This window comes from Gallinula chloropus (genome assembly GCF_964237585.1).
Source record: "Gallinula chloropus genome assembly, chromosome: 3".
In the NCBI taxonomy this organism is placed as follows: domain Eukaryota; kingdom Metazoa; phylum Chordata; class Aves; order Gruiformes; family Rallidae; genus Gallinula; species Gallinula chloropus.
In genome coordinates, this window is record NC_140087.1 from 122,925,754 (window position 1) to 122,943,531 (window position 17,778).

The following is a 17,778-nucleotide window of genomic DNA, read 5'->3' on the forward strand; positions in this document are numbered from 1 at the left end:
CGAAAAACCACGTCTCATGATACAACCGCGACAATAAAACCTGTCTTTGCACCGGCGAGCCAGGGGAGAGCGCGAACGCAGTCCCCCACTACCACAAATTATGCAGTCGAGTTTCCCGCATTTGGGGAAATCGCAGGGGTCAGCACACCCGGAGTGCAGGGGATGAGCCTCGCCCTGGGAAAACCACCTGCCTGATCATGGTGTCTCCCCTGCCAGGTAAGTATGACCCACTCTCCGCGCACCCCCGCCGCCCCGCCCCGCACTCACACACAGAACGCGGCGACCGCGGGCCGCGGGCTCCCGGCATGCCGCGCGGCGCTGATCTGCATGGACACGCCCCCGGAGCCACAGCCCCCGCCCCTTCTCATTCGCCCCGCCGCAGCGCGGGGTGCGGGGAACGGGCGGGACTCTGCCCCGGCCGCCGGGGGAAGGGGTCGGGCGGCGCCCCCAGCCCAGCGGGCGGCTCTCCAGCGTGGCCGGCGGGGTCCCGCAGTGCCCGCGGGCTCCTGCCCGCCCCGTCCCGCCCGCTGCCGGCCCCGCAGGGAGTCGGACACGGAGAGGCTGCTGCCGGGTTTATTCATCCCCAGCTCCCGCCCGGGGAGCCGGACCCCGGGACACGGAGCCCTCCCGGACACGGAGCCCCCCTCCCCGCCCAGGGGCTCTTCACCTTCCGGCGCTGGGTGCCCCAGAGCAGCAGCGACAGGGACACGGTGACAGCTCCCAGGATCCCGCAGAAGAGCAGCACCGGGAACGTGCCCTGCAGAGAAGTGGCAGTGAGTGGCTCAGCCCCCCGAGCCCACCCAGCTCCGGCCGGGGCTGCCGGGCACTCGGGGAGGGGGATCCCGTGCTGCAGACTGTCACCTCGCGCAGGCACTTGTAGCCGTGGAAGGGGCCCTGGCAGAGGCACTGCACAAGGCCGGGGCCATCAGGGACACAGGCGGCGTTCTCGGGGCACAGCCACGCTGCTGGGGAGAGGGGGCAGTCACGGGGCCAAGTCACACCGGGGTCACACAGCACCGGGGACGCGGCCCCCCCACCATACCGTGGTCCCCGGAGCCGTTGCAGGGGTTCCTCTGGCCCTGGCAGAGCCGTCTGCTCCCGTTCACCGTGTCCTCCTCCCAGGCGCTGCTCCCCCCCGGGCACTCCAGCGGCAGCGGCACCGCGCTGTGGAGCAGAGCTCAGCACCCAGCTCTGTGCGGGCGCCTGCACCGCCCCCCACCCCCGGTACTCACAGGTGCTGCAGGTGGGTGAAGCCCAGCAAGGAGCCTTCCGGGAGAGGCATCAGGGGGTTCTCTGTCAGGTCCCTGCAAACACACTGGGCGCATGGACCCCCACCCGCTGCTGCCCCAGCCAGGCTGCTCCCCAGCAGGGCATTGGTGCCTCTGGGACAGTGGTGTAAACCCCCCAAGTGGTGTATGGGGAAGGGCTCCAGAGCCCCCAGTGCTCCCCTGCCATGTGCAGAGACACCTCTCCCCCCAGCCCAGGGTGCCCCCAGCCCCATCCAGCCCGGCCTTGAGCCCTGCCAGGGGTCCTGGGGCAGCCCCAGCTTCTCTGGGCACCCTGTGTCAGGGCCTGCCCCCTCCCCAGGAAGGATTCCTGCCCCCCCAGCCCCTCTCCATCCCCCTCCTGCAGCTGAAGGCCGTTTCCCCGGGCCTGGCCCTCCCTGCCCTGGGCACCAGCCCCTCTCCAGCTCTCCTGGAGCCCCTCGAGGGCCGGGAAGGGGCTGGGAGCTCTCCCCAGCAGCAGCTTCTCTTCTCTGGGCTGAGCCAGCCCAGCTCTGCCAGCCTGGCTCCAGAGCAGAGGGGCTCCAGCCCTCCCATCATCTCTAGGACTCCTCAGGACTGGCTCCCACACCTCCATGTCCCCCTTGTCCTGGGGACCCCCAGAGCAGAGCCGAGGGGCAGAATCCCCCTGTCCCAGCCCTGCCAGTCCTGCTGCTGGGGGTGCAGCCCAGGACATAGGTGGCTTTTGGGGCTGCCAGTGCATGGTGCCAGCTCATGTGGAGCTTCTCACCCCCAGCACCCCCAAGCCCTTCCCCTCGGGGCTGTTGTCCATCCACCCACCCCCCAGCCTGTCACTGTGCCAGGGCTGCCCTGACCCCTGGGGAGGACCTTCCCCTTGGCCTTGCTGAAGTTGGGATGTTGCTGTGTGTATTCCCAGCCCTCCCAGGTCCCTGTGGGTGCCATTAATTTCCCCAACAAATTAACTGCACCATGTAGGTTGGTGCCACCCTGACACTCGATCCTACTCTGTCATTAGTGAAGACGCTGAACAGCACCAGTCCCAGTCCCTGAGGGACACCACCCATTACTAGTCTCCACTTGGATGTGCCCAGCCAGACAATCCACCCAACAGCCCATCCACCAGCTCCACATCTCTTCAAGACTGCCAAAACCTGTACAGTGGTGCAGGCAAACGACACGGGCTGCTTTGGAGACCTGCTCTGGCAAAGCTGTGCTGGCTGTCTCACACCCCCGCCACCCGCCCCCGTGTGCCTTGACAGCTTCCAGGAGGGTCTCCTCCATGCTCTGACGGGGAGCAGGGAGGTGGGGCTGCCCAGTTGGCGGTCCACCCTTTTAGAAATGGGGGTTATGCTCCCTTTTCCCCAGTTACCAGGGGCGGAGGGACAGCCAGCGTGCTGAGGGACAGGGACCAGGGAGGGAGGGCTGTGCTGCGGAGGTGGGGGTTCCCACCAGCGCCACCCCAGACCCCTCTCCCTGCCTGGCCCAGCCCCTTGCAGGAAACAGGGTGGGGTGCACAAGGACTCACAAGACAATGAGAGCGGTGGCCTCGGCCAGCCCCGGGGGGAGGCTGCGCAGGGAGCAGTCACTCAGGTCCAGCCTGGGAAGGGTAGAAGTCGGGGAAGGGTCGGCAGCCTGGCACCCCCGCATGTGTCCCCGCCCACGCAACCCCATCCCCCTGACCCCTCCACATCCCCCAACACCCACCCCGTGCCCCCGTTACCCTCCTGGACCCGCATCCCTGTGGCTCCCGACACCTTCTCTGCCCCCCGCGCCCCCCCGCGTGCAGCCCCCCCGCGCCGCCCCTCCGCCCCGTACCCGAGCAGACGCTCCGGGCGGGCGCCCCGTTCCCGGCAGCAGCGCCCCTCGCTCTCGGTGCCGGCTCGGGACTTGCAGTATTGGGCCACGACGGAGCCGTTCTGCACTGGCCCCGGGCAGCGCTCGCACACCTGAGGCGGGGGCGGCCGGTGAGGCAGGAGCAGCCCCGCACCGGGCGCCCCCGCAGCCCCCCCCCCCCGATTCCAGCGCCGCCGGCATCCCGGTCCCGGGTGCCTCCCGACCCGGGCACGCCAGGCCGCCATCCCCCGAGCCCCGGCTCACCGCCGCGCCACCGGCGGCCCAGGGCGGCGGCGGCAGCAGCAGCAGCGGCAGCAGCAGGACGGCGCCCATGGCCCGGGCGCCGCCGCGTCCCCGCGGGGCTCTTCCGGCATCGCCCCGCCCCCACGGACCCGCCCGGCGCCAGGGCGCCCCCTGGCGGGCAGGACACAGCCGGGCCCTTCACTGGGAGGGACACCGGCCCGGCGGGAGGCGCGGGGGGACCGGCCCGGGCGCCCTCTGGACCCGCCCTGGCGCCGCGGCGAGGTTCCCCCGCGGCGAGCGGGTTGCCGGGGCGCGGTGACCTGCCCGGGGCAGCGGAGCGCGGCCGCGCCCCTGCCGGTACCGCCGGCCCCACGTGGGGGCCGGGCCCGGCGGAGGCCGCTGACTCCATCCCTGCGCGCGGAGGACGGGCAGCTGGCGGTGAGGGCAGCCCTCAGACGTAATCAAAGCGCGCCGGCGGCTGGCAGGGCGGCACGTGGGTCTCACTGCCGCGCCGGTCGCCGCCGCCGGTGAGTATCGCTCCGGGACCGCCGGGACCCCTCGAGGAGAGGCCCCGCGGGGCTCGGGCAGCCCCCGCGCCGGGGCTCGTCCTGCGGCTGCCACCGAGGAGCTGGGCCGGGGTCACTGGGGACAGCGGGGGCCGGGGGCCCGGCCGTGGGCTGGGGACAGCGGGGACACCGGGGACGGGGAGCAGGGCGGTGGCCTGGGGGCATCGGAGACACCGGGGACACTGGGGATGGGGAGCGGGGCGGTGGCCTGGGGTCACCGGGGACGAGGAGCAGGGCGGTGGCCTGAGGTCACCGGGGACACCGGGGCTGGGCAGCGGTGCCTGGAGCGGGGTCACCGAGGGACAAGGAAGTGTAAGGGGGGGGACAGAAAGGGCGGGCCTCAGCCAGGGACAGACACTCGGGACACCACGGAACCAGGAAGCATAAGGCAAGGTCTGGGGGACCGGGGCACAGGCTGGAGACATGGGGCACCCTGGGGCTGGAGACAGGGGACACAGCACAAGGATACCGGGCACAGAACAGGGGACACAGGGCACCATCTGGGGACACGGGGCACCGTGGAGCCTTGAGCCAGGGGTGCTACAGCAGGACTTTGGGCACAGTGGAGCCTTGGCGGGGGGGGGGGGGGGGGGGCTGTGGGGCCTTGGCCAGGGGGCTGCGGGACCTTGGGCTGCGGTGTCGGTGGAGCAGCCTTCAGGGACCGTGGCGCCGCCTGCCCTGTGTTTAGTCTCCGTAATGGAATGTGGTGAGGTGACCTTGGACCCTGCCCGGGAGCTGCTGCCACACGGGGTGGAGGTGGGAGGCGCTGCCCTCTCACCCCCTTTCTGCCTGGCCGTCGCATCCTGTGCCAGCACAGCCGCCTCCATCCCCATGGCAGGCAGGCCCGGGCGAGCCGTGCCAGGTGCAGGGGAGGGCCCAGCATAATCCCCCCCGGTATGCCCCAGGCAGACATTCCTCTGGGGATCACAGTGGGCACAGCACCAGCACCCCTCCTGCGAGTCCCCCCTCACAGCCTGGCGTCATCCTGTCTGTACCCTGAGCAGCCCCTAATGCTGCCCCACCAGTGCGGCAGCGTGGGGTTCCATAGTGGCATGGGGTCCTGTGGCACCTCCCACTCCACCAGCACCTGCTGGTCCCCAGCACTTGCCACTCTGGGCTCCCTGCAGCCCTGTGCCTGCTGGTAGAGGCAAGGGGGGTGTCCATGGTCATGTCTCCTTCCTGCCTGGCCAGCCCTGCCACTCAGCAAGGGCTGGAGCAGGGGTAGGGGCACTGTGAGGTCTGCTGTGGATGTGCCAGGGAGCAGGGCGGGGGGACCAGGGCCAGCAGCTGTTCTGTCTGGCTGCTGCCCCAGCCCTGAGGCTCAGTCCCCTCCATCTGTCTGAATGTCTCTGTCCATTCCCAGCTGTGTGTCAGAGGGGTCACCCTGCCCAGCCTCTGCTCTAGTAACTCTCCTGTATCTCACTGGTGCAGACCAAGCTCTGCTGTCCATCTGTCTGTCCCCACAGCCCCATCCATGGGGCTGGCAAGGCCAGTCTTGCTGGGTGGGCTGCTGTGGTGCTGGCTGCACTGTGCCAGCCCCAGGGGTGGCTGCCTGGCGCAGGGATGGTTGTGCTGGGCTCTCACACCCTGGGCAGCTCTGCCGGGTTTAGTGAGGCTGCACAGTGCTGGGGCAGTTGGGCCATACTGTGTTTGGCTGGGGCAGGGTGAGCAGGGCCAGGCTTAGCAGGACTGTGCGGCACCGGGGGCGGTTGGGTTGGGTTTGGCCACCCCAGGCCCGGTTCTACTGGGCTCGGCAGGGCAGCGTGGAGCTGGCAGGGCCAGTGGCGCCGGGGTCCTGGGTGCAACTTGTTTTCGCAACTGCAGCCTTGCGCTCTTTGGAAGACACTCTGGTTTTCCTTGGCAGAGACAGGTTAGGCAGCCCCGGGGGGTGGGCGCCGTGGCGGCGGCAAGCCCAGCCCAGAGGGAGGAGGAGGAGGGCGAAGGGGACGTTCCAGATCCCCTGGCCTCTCCCAGCACCTAGTCCTTGAGGCTGAGACGGAGCAAGCGAAGGTCCCTGCCGCATCGAAGTTCCCTGCAGCGCCAGGAGCAGCTCCTGGCTGCCGCCGCCGCCACCTATCCCTCCTCCCACAGCTCTGGTGCCGTGGAGATGCCGGTGAGGACACGCTGCCAGGGTGGCTGCTGGGGCTTGGCGCGCCCATGAGGGCAACAGGGCGAAGCCGGGGCGTGCGGCCAGGCAGTGGCAGCTCCGGCGGGACGGCGGCAACAGGAGACGCTCACCATGGAGTTCACGGTGATCGACTACAGCATCTTTGCGCTGCTGCTGGTGCTGTCGTCGGCCATCGGGCTCTTCTACGCGCTGAGTGGGGACCGACAGCGCACAGTGCAAGAGTTCCTCCTGGCCAACCGCAACATGGGCTGCCTGCCCGTGGCCCTCTCCCTGCTGGCCACCTTCCAGTCAGCCGTAGCCATCCTGGGTGTGCCATCTGAGATCTACCGCTTCGGCACCGAGTACTGGTTCCTGGGCTGCTCCTACTTCCTGGGGCTGCTCATCCCAGCCCACGTCTTCATCCCTGTCTTCTATCGCTTGCGCATCACCAGCACCTATGAGGTGAGCGGCAACAGGGGCTGCGGACCCCAGCACTTGGGGGGATGTGTGGGACTCAGGGAATGAGCTGGTGGTGCCTGGTGGGGGCTGTGGCTCCCGTTCCCTCATTGCCCAGTGTACCACGGCCTGCAGATGAATCCTCGGGGGGGGGACACATGGAGGATGGATGTTCCCCTGTGCTCAGGACCACACGCGCGGGTGAGACAGCATCCTGACCCGTGTCATGTCCCTCTCCCCAGTACCTGGAGCTGCGGTTCAACAAGACGGTGAGGATCTTCGGCACCATCACATTCATCTTCCAGATGGTGAGTGGGGCGGTGAGGGGGGGGGCACAGGGGGCTGTGCACAGTGTCATTGTTGCTCTCCCTGCAGGTCATCTATATGGGGGTGGTGCTTTACGTGCCTGCACTGGCCCTGAATGCAGGTAAAGGGGGGGTGGGAGTGGGGGGGCCAATGCTTCTGGGGGGATAGGGGGGGAGATTATGCCCCCCCCCCCCCCCCAGGCCATTAATGGCCTTTGCTGCTTACAGTGACGGGTTTTGACCTCTGGAGCGCGGTGCTCACCATGGGGCTGGTCTGCACGCTGTATACTACACTGGTGAGTGGCGCGGAGCCACAGTTGGGCCAGGCATAAGGCACCTCGTGTGCCCCTGCGCCGTGGTGACAGGCGCCATGTCTCCGCAGGGCGGGCTGAAGGCCGTTATCTGGACTGACGTCTTCCAGACGCTGGTGATGTTCGCAGGGCAGCTGGCTGTCATCGTGGTGGGTGCCCAGCGTGTGGGCGGCATGGCCCGTGTCTGGCGCCTGGCTGAGCAGGAGGGAAAGATCTCTGGCATCGAGTGAGCCACCCGGATGCGACGCCTTTTCCCACGCACATCCCTGCCATGGGGACGCACCTTTTGAGAGTGGGGGTTGGGAGGGGGGGGGGGGCTATCCCTGGTGCCTCCTTCCCCATGCTGCAGGGTGCTGGTGGGGACCCACCGCGGTGATGCTGGTCTGGTGCCTCCCCACAGCCTGGACCCTGACCCGTTCGAGCGGCACACCTTCTGGACGCTGGCGGTGGGAGGTGTCTTCATGATGCTGTCGCTGTACGGTGTGAACCAGGCGCAGGTGCAGCGGTACCTCAGTGCCCGCAGTGAGCGTGAGGCCAAGCTGTGAGTGGGGATGGGGTGTCCTGTGGATGGGACTTGGTGGGGAGGAATGTGTTGTCTGTGGAGGGGTGTCCCCCAGTGCCTCTGACCCCTGCCTGGTGCCTGCAGCTCCTGCTACGCCGTCTTCCCCTGCCAGCAGATCGTCCTCTGCCTCAGCTGCCTCACCGGCCTTGTCATGTTCGTCTATGACCGGGAGCACCCGCTGGTGCCTGCCCAGAGCTCCATCTCCTCTGACCAGGTGGGCAGCTGGACCCCTGGGCCCCCCATCCTCCCCTACCCCCTGTACTGACCCTCAGTCCACAGCTGGTGCTGTACTTCGTGATGGATGTGCTGCGGGACCTGCCAGGGCTGCCTGGGCTCTTTGTCGCCTGCCTCTTCAGTGGGTCCCTCAGGTGAGCAGGTGGTTCTGGGGCCAGCAGGGCTGGGAGGGGTCCCAGCTGACCCCCTTCCCACGCCCTTTCCACCCCAGCACCATCTCCTCCGCCTTCAACTCGCTGGCCACGGTGACAATGGAGGACCTGGTGCGGCCACACTGCCCTGGGCTGCCGGAGGCACGGGCCACGCTGCTCTCCAAGCTGCTGGGTGAGCTGTTGGGGGGAATGGCTGGGGGGCTGCTGCCAGGGGCTGGTGCTGTCAGCAGGTGTTCCCCAGCACTTCTGTGATCCCCCACTCCTCTCTGCAGCTCTTGGTTATGGATTGCTGTGCCTGGGGATGGCATATGTGTCCTCCATGCTCGGCCCCGTGCTGCAGGTAAGGAGGGGGCCAGGGGGGCACCTGTCCTGTGAGCAGGGTCAGTGCTGAGGGCCATGTCCCCTACAGGCAGCCATCAGCATCTTCGGCATGGTGGGGGGTCCGCTCCTGGGGCTCTTCTGCCTGGGTATGTTCTTCCCCTGTGCCAACTCCACGGTGAGTGTTGTGTCCCTCTGCCTGGGGAGGGGTGGGGAGCAGTGCCGAGTGGAGGACACATGTGGGCCCCAGCCAGGGGTCAATGCTCCCCCTTTCTGCCGGCACAGGGTGCCATCGTGGGGCTGCTGTCAGGCCTGGCCATGGCCTTCTGGGTGGGCATCGGCAGCCTGCTGCAGAGCACGGTGGGGGGCGGGTCGTCCCCCCCGCCCAATGGCACTGTGCTCCCTTCGGTTGGCGGCAACCTCACCACCGTCCTTGCCACCACACTGCTGGCCCCCACGCCAGCCCCCCACAGGTAAGCAGGGCGGGGGGCTTGGTGCCGTGTCCTGGGGGCTGCAGGGGTGCTGCTCTGTGTTCCCCCTCCTGACCCCCTTGTTCCCCCCAGCCCCACAGGGCTGCAGAAGTTTTACAGCCTGTCCTACATGTGGTACAGCGCCCATAACTCCACCACCGTCATCCTGGTGGGGCTCCTGGTCAGCCTGCTGACGGGTGAGTGTGAGGTGCAGGGGGGATGCTAGCAGGTCCCCCCCCCTTGCTCACTATCTTCTCTGGCCCCCAGGTCCCACGCCGGCAGCAGCCGTGGACCCCCGCACCATCTATCCCGTGCTGCCTCGCCTGCTCTGCTGCCTGCCCCGCCAGTACCGGCAGAGGCTCTGCTGTGGGGTGGGGGCTGCCCAGGTGAGGGGGGAGCCCCGACCCCACATGGGAGGAGGGTGGACACATGGCATCTGTCTGCCCCCCACCCCACCCCTGATGCCCCTTGCACTGTCCCTGCAGGACGCCGACACAATGGACACCGCAGTGAAGAGCAATGGGATGGCCAACGGCCTGCCCCCCCCCGGGCGGGGGGAGGAAGAAGGGGGACAGGGCTATGGGGCCCCCGCCTACGCCCTGCAGGAGACCTGCTTCTGAGCCCCCCGTGGAGGTTCCTGCCGCCCCCCTGAGCCTTCTGGGCAGCCCCCCACCCGGATGGCTCAGATCCCCTCGTGGGGCACCTGTGCACAGCTGGGGAGCAGCAGGCAACTGGGGGGGTCTGGGTCCCTGCTGGGAGGGTGGCCGGGCTGTACCCCCCACGGGCAGTGCAGGGCCCCAGGCTAGGGTGGCTCTGGGACCACAGGTGTGGGGGAGTCAGAGTGGTGCCCCCCCCTTCCTCGCCCATGTGCCTTACTGCACCGCTCCCGGGCTGGGTCCCCTGAATCCCCCCAGGGTGCCAAGCACCCACACAGACCCCCCACGGCCCATCTTTATGTTCATGGTTCCCCTAATAAATGGTTCTGGAGCACAGGTGTCAGAGGAGCCCCCTGCCCTGGCGCCCCCAGTCCCCCCGTCTCCTAGAGCAGCGCGGGGGGGCCTGCTGCCCCCCGGGAGCGGGAGCGTCGCCAGCCTGGGACATACACAGCGGCAGCAGGGAGCCCCCATTACCCGCGGCGGGGGTCCCGACCCGCAGCTCCGCTGCAGCGAGGCAGGGGGGTGGGCGCTCGTTGCGCGTTTGTTGCCGTGGATCGCGCCAGGTGCCCCCACGGCCCAGGGGTACACTTCCCACCCCCCGGGATCCTGCCCCGCTTGCAGCCCCTGCGCTGCGGGGCGGAGCGGGTGTGGGGTCCCTCCGGTCAGGGAGTGCTGCCCCCCGTTGCCAGCCTGCCGTAGTGGCTGCCGGAGGCTGAGGCTGCCCCCCGTGGGGGGTCGGGGCCGGGCCCCCCCCGCAAGGGCCGTCGAAGAGGCGGGAGCCCATCGGCACTTCTGTTGAGAGAGGGAGCAGGGTCGGGGCGGGGAGCAGCCCCTTGGCGCGCTGCTGCCCGCCACGCCGGGGGGGCGGGGACCCCAGGAACCGGCTGCGTCCTGGAGTGGGGAAGCCGGGGGGGCTGAGGACCCCCAGAGACCAGCTGCTGAGGTGCATGGGGGCCCCATGGCGGGGGGACTGGGGACCCCCTCCCCACAGCGAGCTGCCCCACGCATGGGGCTGGGGCGCCGCGGGGACCCGCTCCCGCCCCCGCAGCGCACGGGGCGACGCACGCGCTGACCCCCCCGGCCCCCGCAGGGTCCAGCCTGCGCATGCTCCGCGCGACGGGGGCGTAACCCGGACCGCGGGGCTGGGCTAGAGGAGAGGGGGCGTGTCTCTGCCCGAGAGAGGGCGGGGCAATGCGGGCCGACGTGGCGGCGGCGCGGTGACGTGCTGACGTGTGCGGCGCAGTCATGGCGCCGCGGCGGCCCGCCGAGCTGTACCGGGCGCCGTTCCCGCTCTACACCGTCCGCCTCCACCCGCGGCGGCCGATCGCCATCACCGCCGGCGGCGGGGGCGCCGCCAAGACCGGCATCCGCAATGGCGTGGTGCGGCTCGGCCGCGGGCGGGCCCGTGGGTTCGGGGGGCGGTGAGAGGCCCTGGGGGCGGTGGGGAGCTGCAGGACCGGGGGCGCCGGGGGGGGCAGGGGCTGGAGGCGGCCTCGCTCGGTGTGGGCGCGCCGGAAAGTGGGGTAGTGGGTGGCCCCGGCGCGGGTCCCTGCTGCACGTGCTGGGGCTGAGGCCGCTCGAACCCCCGTCCCGCAGCACTTCCTGCAGCTGGAGCAGATCGGGGGGCAGCTCAGCGCCTCCCTGCTCCACTCCCACGACACCGAGACCCGTGCCACCATGACCATGGCGCTGGCTGACGACATCATCGCGGCGGGACAGGATGCCAGCTGCCACATCCTCCGCTTCAGCATGCAGGCACCCGAGGCCAAGAGCGGCTCCGTAGGCCAGACTGGTGAGGCCCCCGCTCTTCCTGGGATGGGGGTCGCTGTGGAGCAGGGCTGTTGGGCATGGGTGGTCTGCGGGATGTGCTCCGGAGATGTGTGTGTATGTGTGTGTCTCCTGATGGCCTGTCTGGCGTTGGGGAACTGTGTCAGGGCTGTGTGTTGTTTGCCCCGCAGCAGGTGGTGGGGAGAAGGGACCACGGAAGCGGAAGGGCGCTGTCCCATCGGGGCAGGGTGACATGCAGAGCCAGACGAGTGAGGTGACAGTGGAGAGTCTGCAGAGCGTCCGCACGGATTTCAGCCCTGATGCCCTGCAGAAGGCCGTCCGCTTCAATGCTGACTGCTCTCTGCTTGTCACTGGTGGTGCCGATGGCTTCCTCCGTCTCTGGGAGGTAGGCGCAGGGACAGCCAAGGCTGGGCATCAGGGCATGCCGAATCAGCAGCTCCTGTGGTCATTTGACACTGTGTCCTCCCAGTGCCTTCTGCGAGTGACCCTTGTGTTGTGGGGGTGCTGCCAGGGGACCCTGGCCTGTGGGGTGCAGCTCTTTTATGCCTGCTTTGATGCCCACTCTGCCTTTACAGTTCCCCAGCATGAAGAAGAGGTTGGAGTTCAAAGCCCACGATGGAGAGATTGAAGATATCGCGCTTGGACCTGACAACAAGGTGGGCGTCGGGTGGCTCCCCAACCCCGTGGGCAGAGCCGCCCTCGGACGCCGGCGCTCTCTGCACAGGTGGTGACGGCGGGACGGGACTTCCAGTGCTGCGTGTGGCAGCAGGACCAGCTGGTGACGGGGCTGCGCTGGAACGAGAACCTGCCCAGCATCCCTGACAAGGCTTACCGCTACCAGGCCTGCCGGTGAGAGGGGGGCTTGGAAATGGGCCACCCCCACATAGCAAACCTGCAAGCGTGTTGTCTGGGGCTCACCCATCCTCCTGGCCCTTGCAGGTGGGGGCTTCCCCGGGTTCTCTTTGGGGGAAGGCTGGGTTCAGGCTGGAAAGAAGGGAGGAGGGTGCTGGGGGTGCCACAGTGCTGGTGGTAGGGACTGATGCACCCTGTGCTTTCCTGGTGCAGGTTTGGGGTTGTGGAGGACAATGTCGGGGCATTGAGGCTCTACACAGTGCAGGTGCCCCACAAGCGGGAGCGCCGACCCCCGCCCTGCTACCTGACCAAATGGGATGGAAAGAGCTTCCTGCCGCTGCTGACCCGGCCCTGTGGCAGCGAGGTCATCTCCTGCCTCTCTGTCAGGTACTGCAGGGCCCGGCCTGGCTGGACCAGCCCCCACACGCTGCCCTCCCGCCACTCACTGTCCTCCCTTGCCCTCTGCAGTGACTCGGGCACCTTCCTGGGGCTGGGCACGGTGACAGGCTCTGTTGCCATTCACATCGCCTTCTCCCTGCAGGTGAGTGGTGTGGGCCATGAGAAGGGGGGTGGGCAGTTCTTTCTGGCCTGGGGTGCAGCTGGATGAGGAGGGAGGGGTGCAGGGGCAGTCCTGTGCCCCCCACCATGTCCCTCCCAGCCTGCCCTTCTGCCCTGCAGAGGCTGTACTATGTGAAGGAAGCACATGGCATCGTGGTGACAGATGTGGCCTTTGTCCCCGAGAGCCAGCGTGGGCGGGAGCTGCTGGCAGGGAACGAGGCCGCACTGCTCAGCGTGGCTGTTGACAGCCGCTGCAAACTGCACCTGCTCCCCAGCCGCCGTAAGTGCTGGGCTGCAGGCTGCCACAGGGGCTGGGGGTGCTGCCAGGCCTGTCCTCACTGCTCTCCCCTCCACAGGCTCCCTGCCCATCTGGCTGCTGCTGCTGCTCTGTGCTGGGCTCATCGTGGCTGCCATCTTGCTGCTCCAGCTCGCCTTCCCGGGGTTCCTGTAGCCCTGTGCCAGCCTGGGGCCCCCGGCGCCCCTGCACACCCCCTGCCCGCTCCAGCAGACTCTGCCTGTTGCCACCATCCCCGCTGGTACTTGGGGAGTGGATGAGGGGCTCAGGAGCCGCACAGGGCCTGGCCCAGTGGGACTGCACCAGCTGTGGGGCTGGCCCCAGGGGGAGAGGGTGTCTCAGCCCTGTGCCCAGCTGCTGCCATTAAAACTGGAGCGTGACCCTGTGCTGTCCCATCTGTGCTGGGGGGTAGAGGGTGGGCTGCAGCTGCCAGGGCAGGGGGCTCTGGCCTTTGTGTCCCTCAAGCCGCTGCTGCACCTCCCCTTGGCAGGGATGAATGGGGACATGCCCCCTGCGCAGATGAAGGTGTCCGTCCCTGTGGGTTGGCGCCAGGAAGGCTGGGACACTGGGGCTGCCTCTCAACACCCCCTTTGGCCCCTGCTCCCCAGTACAGCCCATGGTCACCCAGTGCCAGATGAAGAGAGTGGTGGGTGGGACAAGGATCCTGGCCCAGGAATTGGGGTTGTGGGGAGGTCTTCAAACTAGATCTGAAAGCAGAAGGTGTGAAACCAAGCTGCTAGAAATGAGCCAAGCAGCAGCGTGTCAGTCAGGGGTGGGACCAACAGTCCAACTGAAGTGTGTTCATGTGGCTGGTGACAAATGGGGGAGGGCATGCTACAATCAGAGGTGCTTTGTGCCAGTTCCTTAAGTCCCCCATCTGGAGTACTGTGTCCAGATCTGGGGCCCTCAATACAAGAAGGATGTGGAACTGTTGGAGAGGGTTCAGAGGAGGGCCACAAGAATGATTAGAGGGCTGGAGCACCTGCCCTACAAAGAGAGGCTGAGGGAACTGGGCTTGTTCAGCCTGGAGAAGAGAAGGCTGCGGGGGGACCTCATTGCAGCCTTCCAGTACCTGAAGGGAGCTTATAGGCAGGAGGGCATTCGACTTTTTAAAAGAGCAGATAATGGCAGGACAAGGGGGAATGGACTAAAGCTAAAGGAGGGAAGGGTTAGATTAGATATTAGGGGGAAGTTTTTTACAGAAAGAGTGGTGAGGGGCTGGAACAGGCTGCCCAGAGAGGTAGTGGATTCCCCGTCCCTGGAGGTGTTCAAGGCCAGGTTGGTGGGGCCCTGGGCAGCCTTGTGTAGCTCCAGGCCTGGAGGTTGGTGTCCCTGCCTGTGGCAGGGGGGTTGGAGCTCTATGGTCCTTGGGGTCCCTTCCAGCCCAGACCATTCTATGATTCTATGATTCTAAGTCCATTCCAAGAGCAGCAGGTTACGATGAAGCGTGTCTGATGTGCTGTTACACCAATGCATGGAGCATGAGGAACGAGCAAGAAGAGCTAGAAGTCCTGGCTTGGTCCCAGAGGTATGCTACCGCTGGCTTAAGTGAAACCTGGTGGGAAGAGTCTCGTGACTGGTGTGTGGTGATGGATGGTTATGGGCTCTTCAGAAAAGGCGGGGCAGGAGAGGATTAAGGGGCAAATGAAAGCGGTATTGTGGGAGTCTACTATAGACCACCTGGCCAGAACAATGACGTTGATGAGTTATTCACTAAGGAACTAAGAGATGCCTCTAGATTATCTGCTTTTGTCCTCATGGGGGACTTCACCTTGCCACGTGTTAACTGGGAACACCACACACTTAATACAAACAGGTCCATGAGATTGTTACAGCATGACAACTTCCTTGTTCAGGTATTGAGGGACCCAACGAGGAAAGGTGCCCTCCTGGATCTCTTGCTTGTAAACAAGGTCTCATGGGGGAAGTGGTAGTAGGTGGCCCTCTTGCCATAGTGACCATGAGGTACTGGAATATAAGATCTTTGGTAAGAGGAAGAAAACTGCCTCCGAAACTTCAACGCTAGATATGGGGAGAGCAGATTTTGGGCTCCTCAAGGAGCTGGTTGGTAAGGTCCAGTGGGAAACTGCTTCTGAAGGCATGAGGGTCCGTCAACGCTGGTCGCTTTTTAAGTAGAACCTGCTAAAAGCACAAGAATAGACAATTCCAAAATGTCGGAAATAAGCAGGTGGGGCAGGAGGCTGGCTTGGCTGAACAGAACAAGTTGGATGGGGCCCTGAGCAACCCTGTCTAGATCCAGGCCTGGAGGTTGGTGGCCCTGCCTGTGGCAAGGGGGTTGGAACTCAAGACACTTGGGATCCCTTCCAACCCAGACCAGTCTATAATTCTATGAACGGGGGCCTCCTCCTAGAGCTTTGGTGAAAAAAGAAAGTGTATGGCCAACGGAAACAATGTCAGGCAATGTGGGAGGGTTACAGGAATGCTGTTCACCTTTCTAGGGAGACAATTAGTGCAGCGAAAGCTGGCTTAGAGCTGCGGCTGGCCAGCACCTTGGCAGGCAGTGAAAAGCTTTTTGAAAATACATTAACAAGAGGGGGACCAGAGAGAACATTGGTCTGTTGCTCGATGAGAACGGTGCCCCTGCTGCCAGGGCCCTGCACAGAGACATTTGCTGCTGCTGCTGCCTCTGTCTGCAGCAGCCCAGGGGCTCTGGGACCCCACACGGCCCAGGCTGGGGGACCCCGGCTGCAGGAATGAGAAACCCCGAGTGAACCCCGAGCTGGTGGGCGATTTGCTGCTCCGTCTGGACCCCTGTAAGTCCGGGGAGCCCGATGGGATTCATGGCAGGGTGGGTGCTCAGGACGCTGGCTGGTGGGAGCGTGGGGCCTCCCCCCTCAGTTTTCAACAGTCCTGGCTGCGCATGCGCCCGGCGGGTGACACTCCGCTGTGTGACGCCGCCTTGCGGACACGCCGCGGTACTGCGGCTGGCTGGCCGCGCGTGCGCAATGCCGCTCGTGGCTCCTCGCCGCCAGCTCTCGACTGAGGCGCGCTGCTGCGGCAGGATCGCGCGGCGCGCGCTAGGCCTCCCGGAACCGGCTCTCAGGCGCGGCCCGGTGACAAGATCGTTTTGCGGCCGAGCGGCGCGGCGCGCGCGGCAGAGCGCTGTACAGCAGGGCGGCGCCGTTGCCTAGCGACCAAGGCGCGGTGGCGCCGCCATTCCGAGGAGCATGAGCAGTAGCGCGAGTCGAAGCTGCCCGGAGTAGCCTGCGCATGCGGCTGGGGGCGGTGTGGAGCCCCGCGGAATGCCGGGATGTGTACCCTGCGTGTGCGCCTTGCAAACGGGTACGTCCCAGGGCATGAAGGGGGGTGTTACCCTGCGCCGCCGGTCCCGGCTGCGTGCCGGGCGCTCCCTCCCGGTGAGGCTCCGGTTCCGCCGCCCGTCGCGGGGTCGGCCGGGGCCGGGCGGTCGGCGGGTCGCGGCGCGAGTGGTCGCGGCGGGCCGGGGGTCGGTGCGGGGCGCGCGGGCGGCGAGGCGCCGCGCCTTCCACCCCCCCCCAGCCGCGGCCGGCCTTCTGCCGGCGCCGGTCCGTGCCGGGACGTGTCTCCGCGGCGTCCGGCGGGGTGTCTGGGCCGGGAGGGGGGGCTCCGCGCCGCGCGGGCAGTGCGCGGAGGGGGTCGCGGCGGGGGCTTGGGGGTGCGGCCGGGCCAGAGCTCCCGTTCCCCGAGCAGCCGGCACGGGAGACACGGGGCACCGAAGGGGCCGGCGGGGCGGGGCGCGACTGGGCTCTTCCGGTCAGTCTGAGCGTGTCCGGGCCGCGGGGCTGGCAGGTTTGGGGGGATTTGGGGGTTTGCGTGGGTCTGTGTCTCTCTCTAGTTGCGGCTTGTGGGTTTTCTGTCTCGCGGGGCTCTTTTGGCAGAGGAGGGCTTAGGGCTTCTCTTGTGGCTGCTGTGGCGTGCAGTGGTTATCGGGGGTTCTTGTGGTGTCTGGGGTTTCCGGGTTTGCTGGTTTCTTCGGCTCGGTGGTTATTTTGCTCTGGTCTTTTGTTGGTTTTCTGGTTTGGGTTTCTTTTGTGGTTTTAATTGGGTTTTTGGGGGTTCCGTGGCTCGCAGGGTTTCTATAATTTTTTATGGTAAATGAAAATGGAGCACAGGTTCTGCTCTGCCTTTTGTTTCCTTGTCAGCCTTTGTTGCCCTTGTGAAATGTCCAAGCCCATTGGAGACATTACTGTTTGGCTTGCTATTTGAGCTTTCTTCTTGGATACCTTGTACCCATTAAGTCCCCAAAAATTTAAGAGTTGGGTGGTTACCCATCCAGAACCTGTTGTCCTTCTTGTGAGTCTTTGTCCTTCCCAGCCCTCCACTGACCCCTGCCCTTTCTTACTACTCCTCTGATTTTTTTTTTTTCCCCTTGCCTGTACTTCTCTATTCTACTGTCCTGCTCCCTTTTCTTCTCTCCCTTTCTCTTTCTTCATCTCCCTCTCCCTTTTCTTTTTCTCTCTGTGCTTTTTTCCTGCTTTCTCTTCCTCCTTTTTTCGTCTTCCATCTCTGTCCTGCAGGCCACTGCAGTTACTTTCCTTTTCCATCTCTTTGTCGTGATCTGCACCTGTCTTGTTTTCTCCAAAAATTTCTCTAGCCTGTTGTCTGGTGTTCTTTTTTTTTTTTTTCATTCTATGTCTCACTGTCCCAGGCAGCAAGCTGGCCCTTGAATATGCTTTATTCTCCATAAATGCAGGTGCTGTTGGCAGCAGTTCATGAAACGAGGGGCATCTCCAGCAGATCCTGTAGAAGACAGAGTTGCTGCCTGAGGAGAGCACGCCTCAAAGTGTGCATCGTCAGATTTGCGCTCGCTAGAGAGTATGGGACGAAG

General features: G+C 66.0%; 3 protein-coding genes across 6 annotated transcripts; 2 read left to right on the forward strand and 1 right to left on the reverse strand.

Moving 5' to 3' along the window:
• Positions 1-559: 559 nt before the first annotated feature.
• ATRAID (all-trans retinoic acid induced differentiation factor) lies at positions 560-3,481 on the reverse strand. 2 transcript variants are annotated; one of them, XM_084261555.1, is made up of 7 exons: positions 3,342-3,481; positions 3,060-3,190; positions 2,770-2,841; positions 1,233-1,304; positions 1,043-1,164; positions 862-962; positions 560-757 (listed from the first exon to the last, which is right to left on the reverse strand). In XM_084261555.1, the coding sequence occupies exons 1-7, from the start codon at positions 3,408-3,410 to the stop codon at positions 578-580; spliced, it is 747 nt and encodes a 248-aa protein (XP_084117681.1). In that variant the 5' UTR covers positions 3,411-3,481; the 3' UTR covers positions 560-577. The 2 variants fall into 2 exon arrangements, with proteins under 2 accessions (XP_084117681.1, XP_084117680.1); XM_084261554.1 differs by having other exon boundaries at positions 862-965.
• Positions 3,482-3,800: 319 nt separating this feature from the next.
• On the forward strand, positions 3,801-9,794 carry SLC5A6 (solute carrier family 5 member 6). Its single transcript, XM_084261832.1, has 16 exons — positions 3,801-3,847; positions 5,978-6,455; positions 6,692-6,757; positions 6,825-6,876; positions 6,983-7,050; positions 7,137-7,291; positions 7,466-7,606; positions 7,712-7,841; positions 7,907-7,995; positions 8,073-8,185; positions 8,286-8,353; positions 8,423-8,509; positions 8,617-8,804; positions 8,895-8,998; positions 9,069-9,187; positions 9,287-9,794. Exons 2-16 carry the CDS (start codon positions 6,126-6,128, stop codon positions 9,419-9,421), a joined length of 1,845 nt encoding a protein of 614 aa, XP_084117958.1. The 5' UTR covers positions 3,801-3,847; positions 5,978-6,125; the 3' UTR covers positions 9,422-9,794.
• Positions 9,795-10,699: 905 nt separating this feature from the next.
• On the forward strand, positions 10,700-13,330 carry PREB (prolactin regulatory element binding). Of its 3 annotated transcripts, none has more exons than XM_084262177.1 (9): positions 10,700-10,837; positions 11,054-11,249; positions 11,416-11,630; positions 11,821-11,901; positions 11,970-12,094; positions 12,311-12,484; positions 12,566-12,638; positions 12,776-12,935; positions 13,012-13,330. In XM_084262177.1, exons 1-9 carry the CDS (start codon positions 10,703-10,705, stop codon positions 13,104-13,106), a joined length of 1,254 nt encoding a protein of 417 aa, XP_084118303.1. In that variant the 5' UTR covers positions 10,700-10,702; the 3' UTR covers positions 13,107-13,330. The 3 variants fall into 3 exon arrangements, with proteins under 3 accessions (XP_084118303.1, XP_084118305.1, XP_084118304.1); XM_084262179.1 differs by having other exon boundaries at positions 11,997-12,094; XM_084262178.1 differs by having other exon boundaries at positions 11,419-11,630.
• The last annotated feature ends 4,448 nt before the right edge of the window (positions 13,331-17,778 follow it).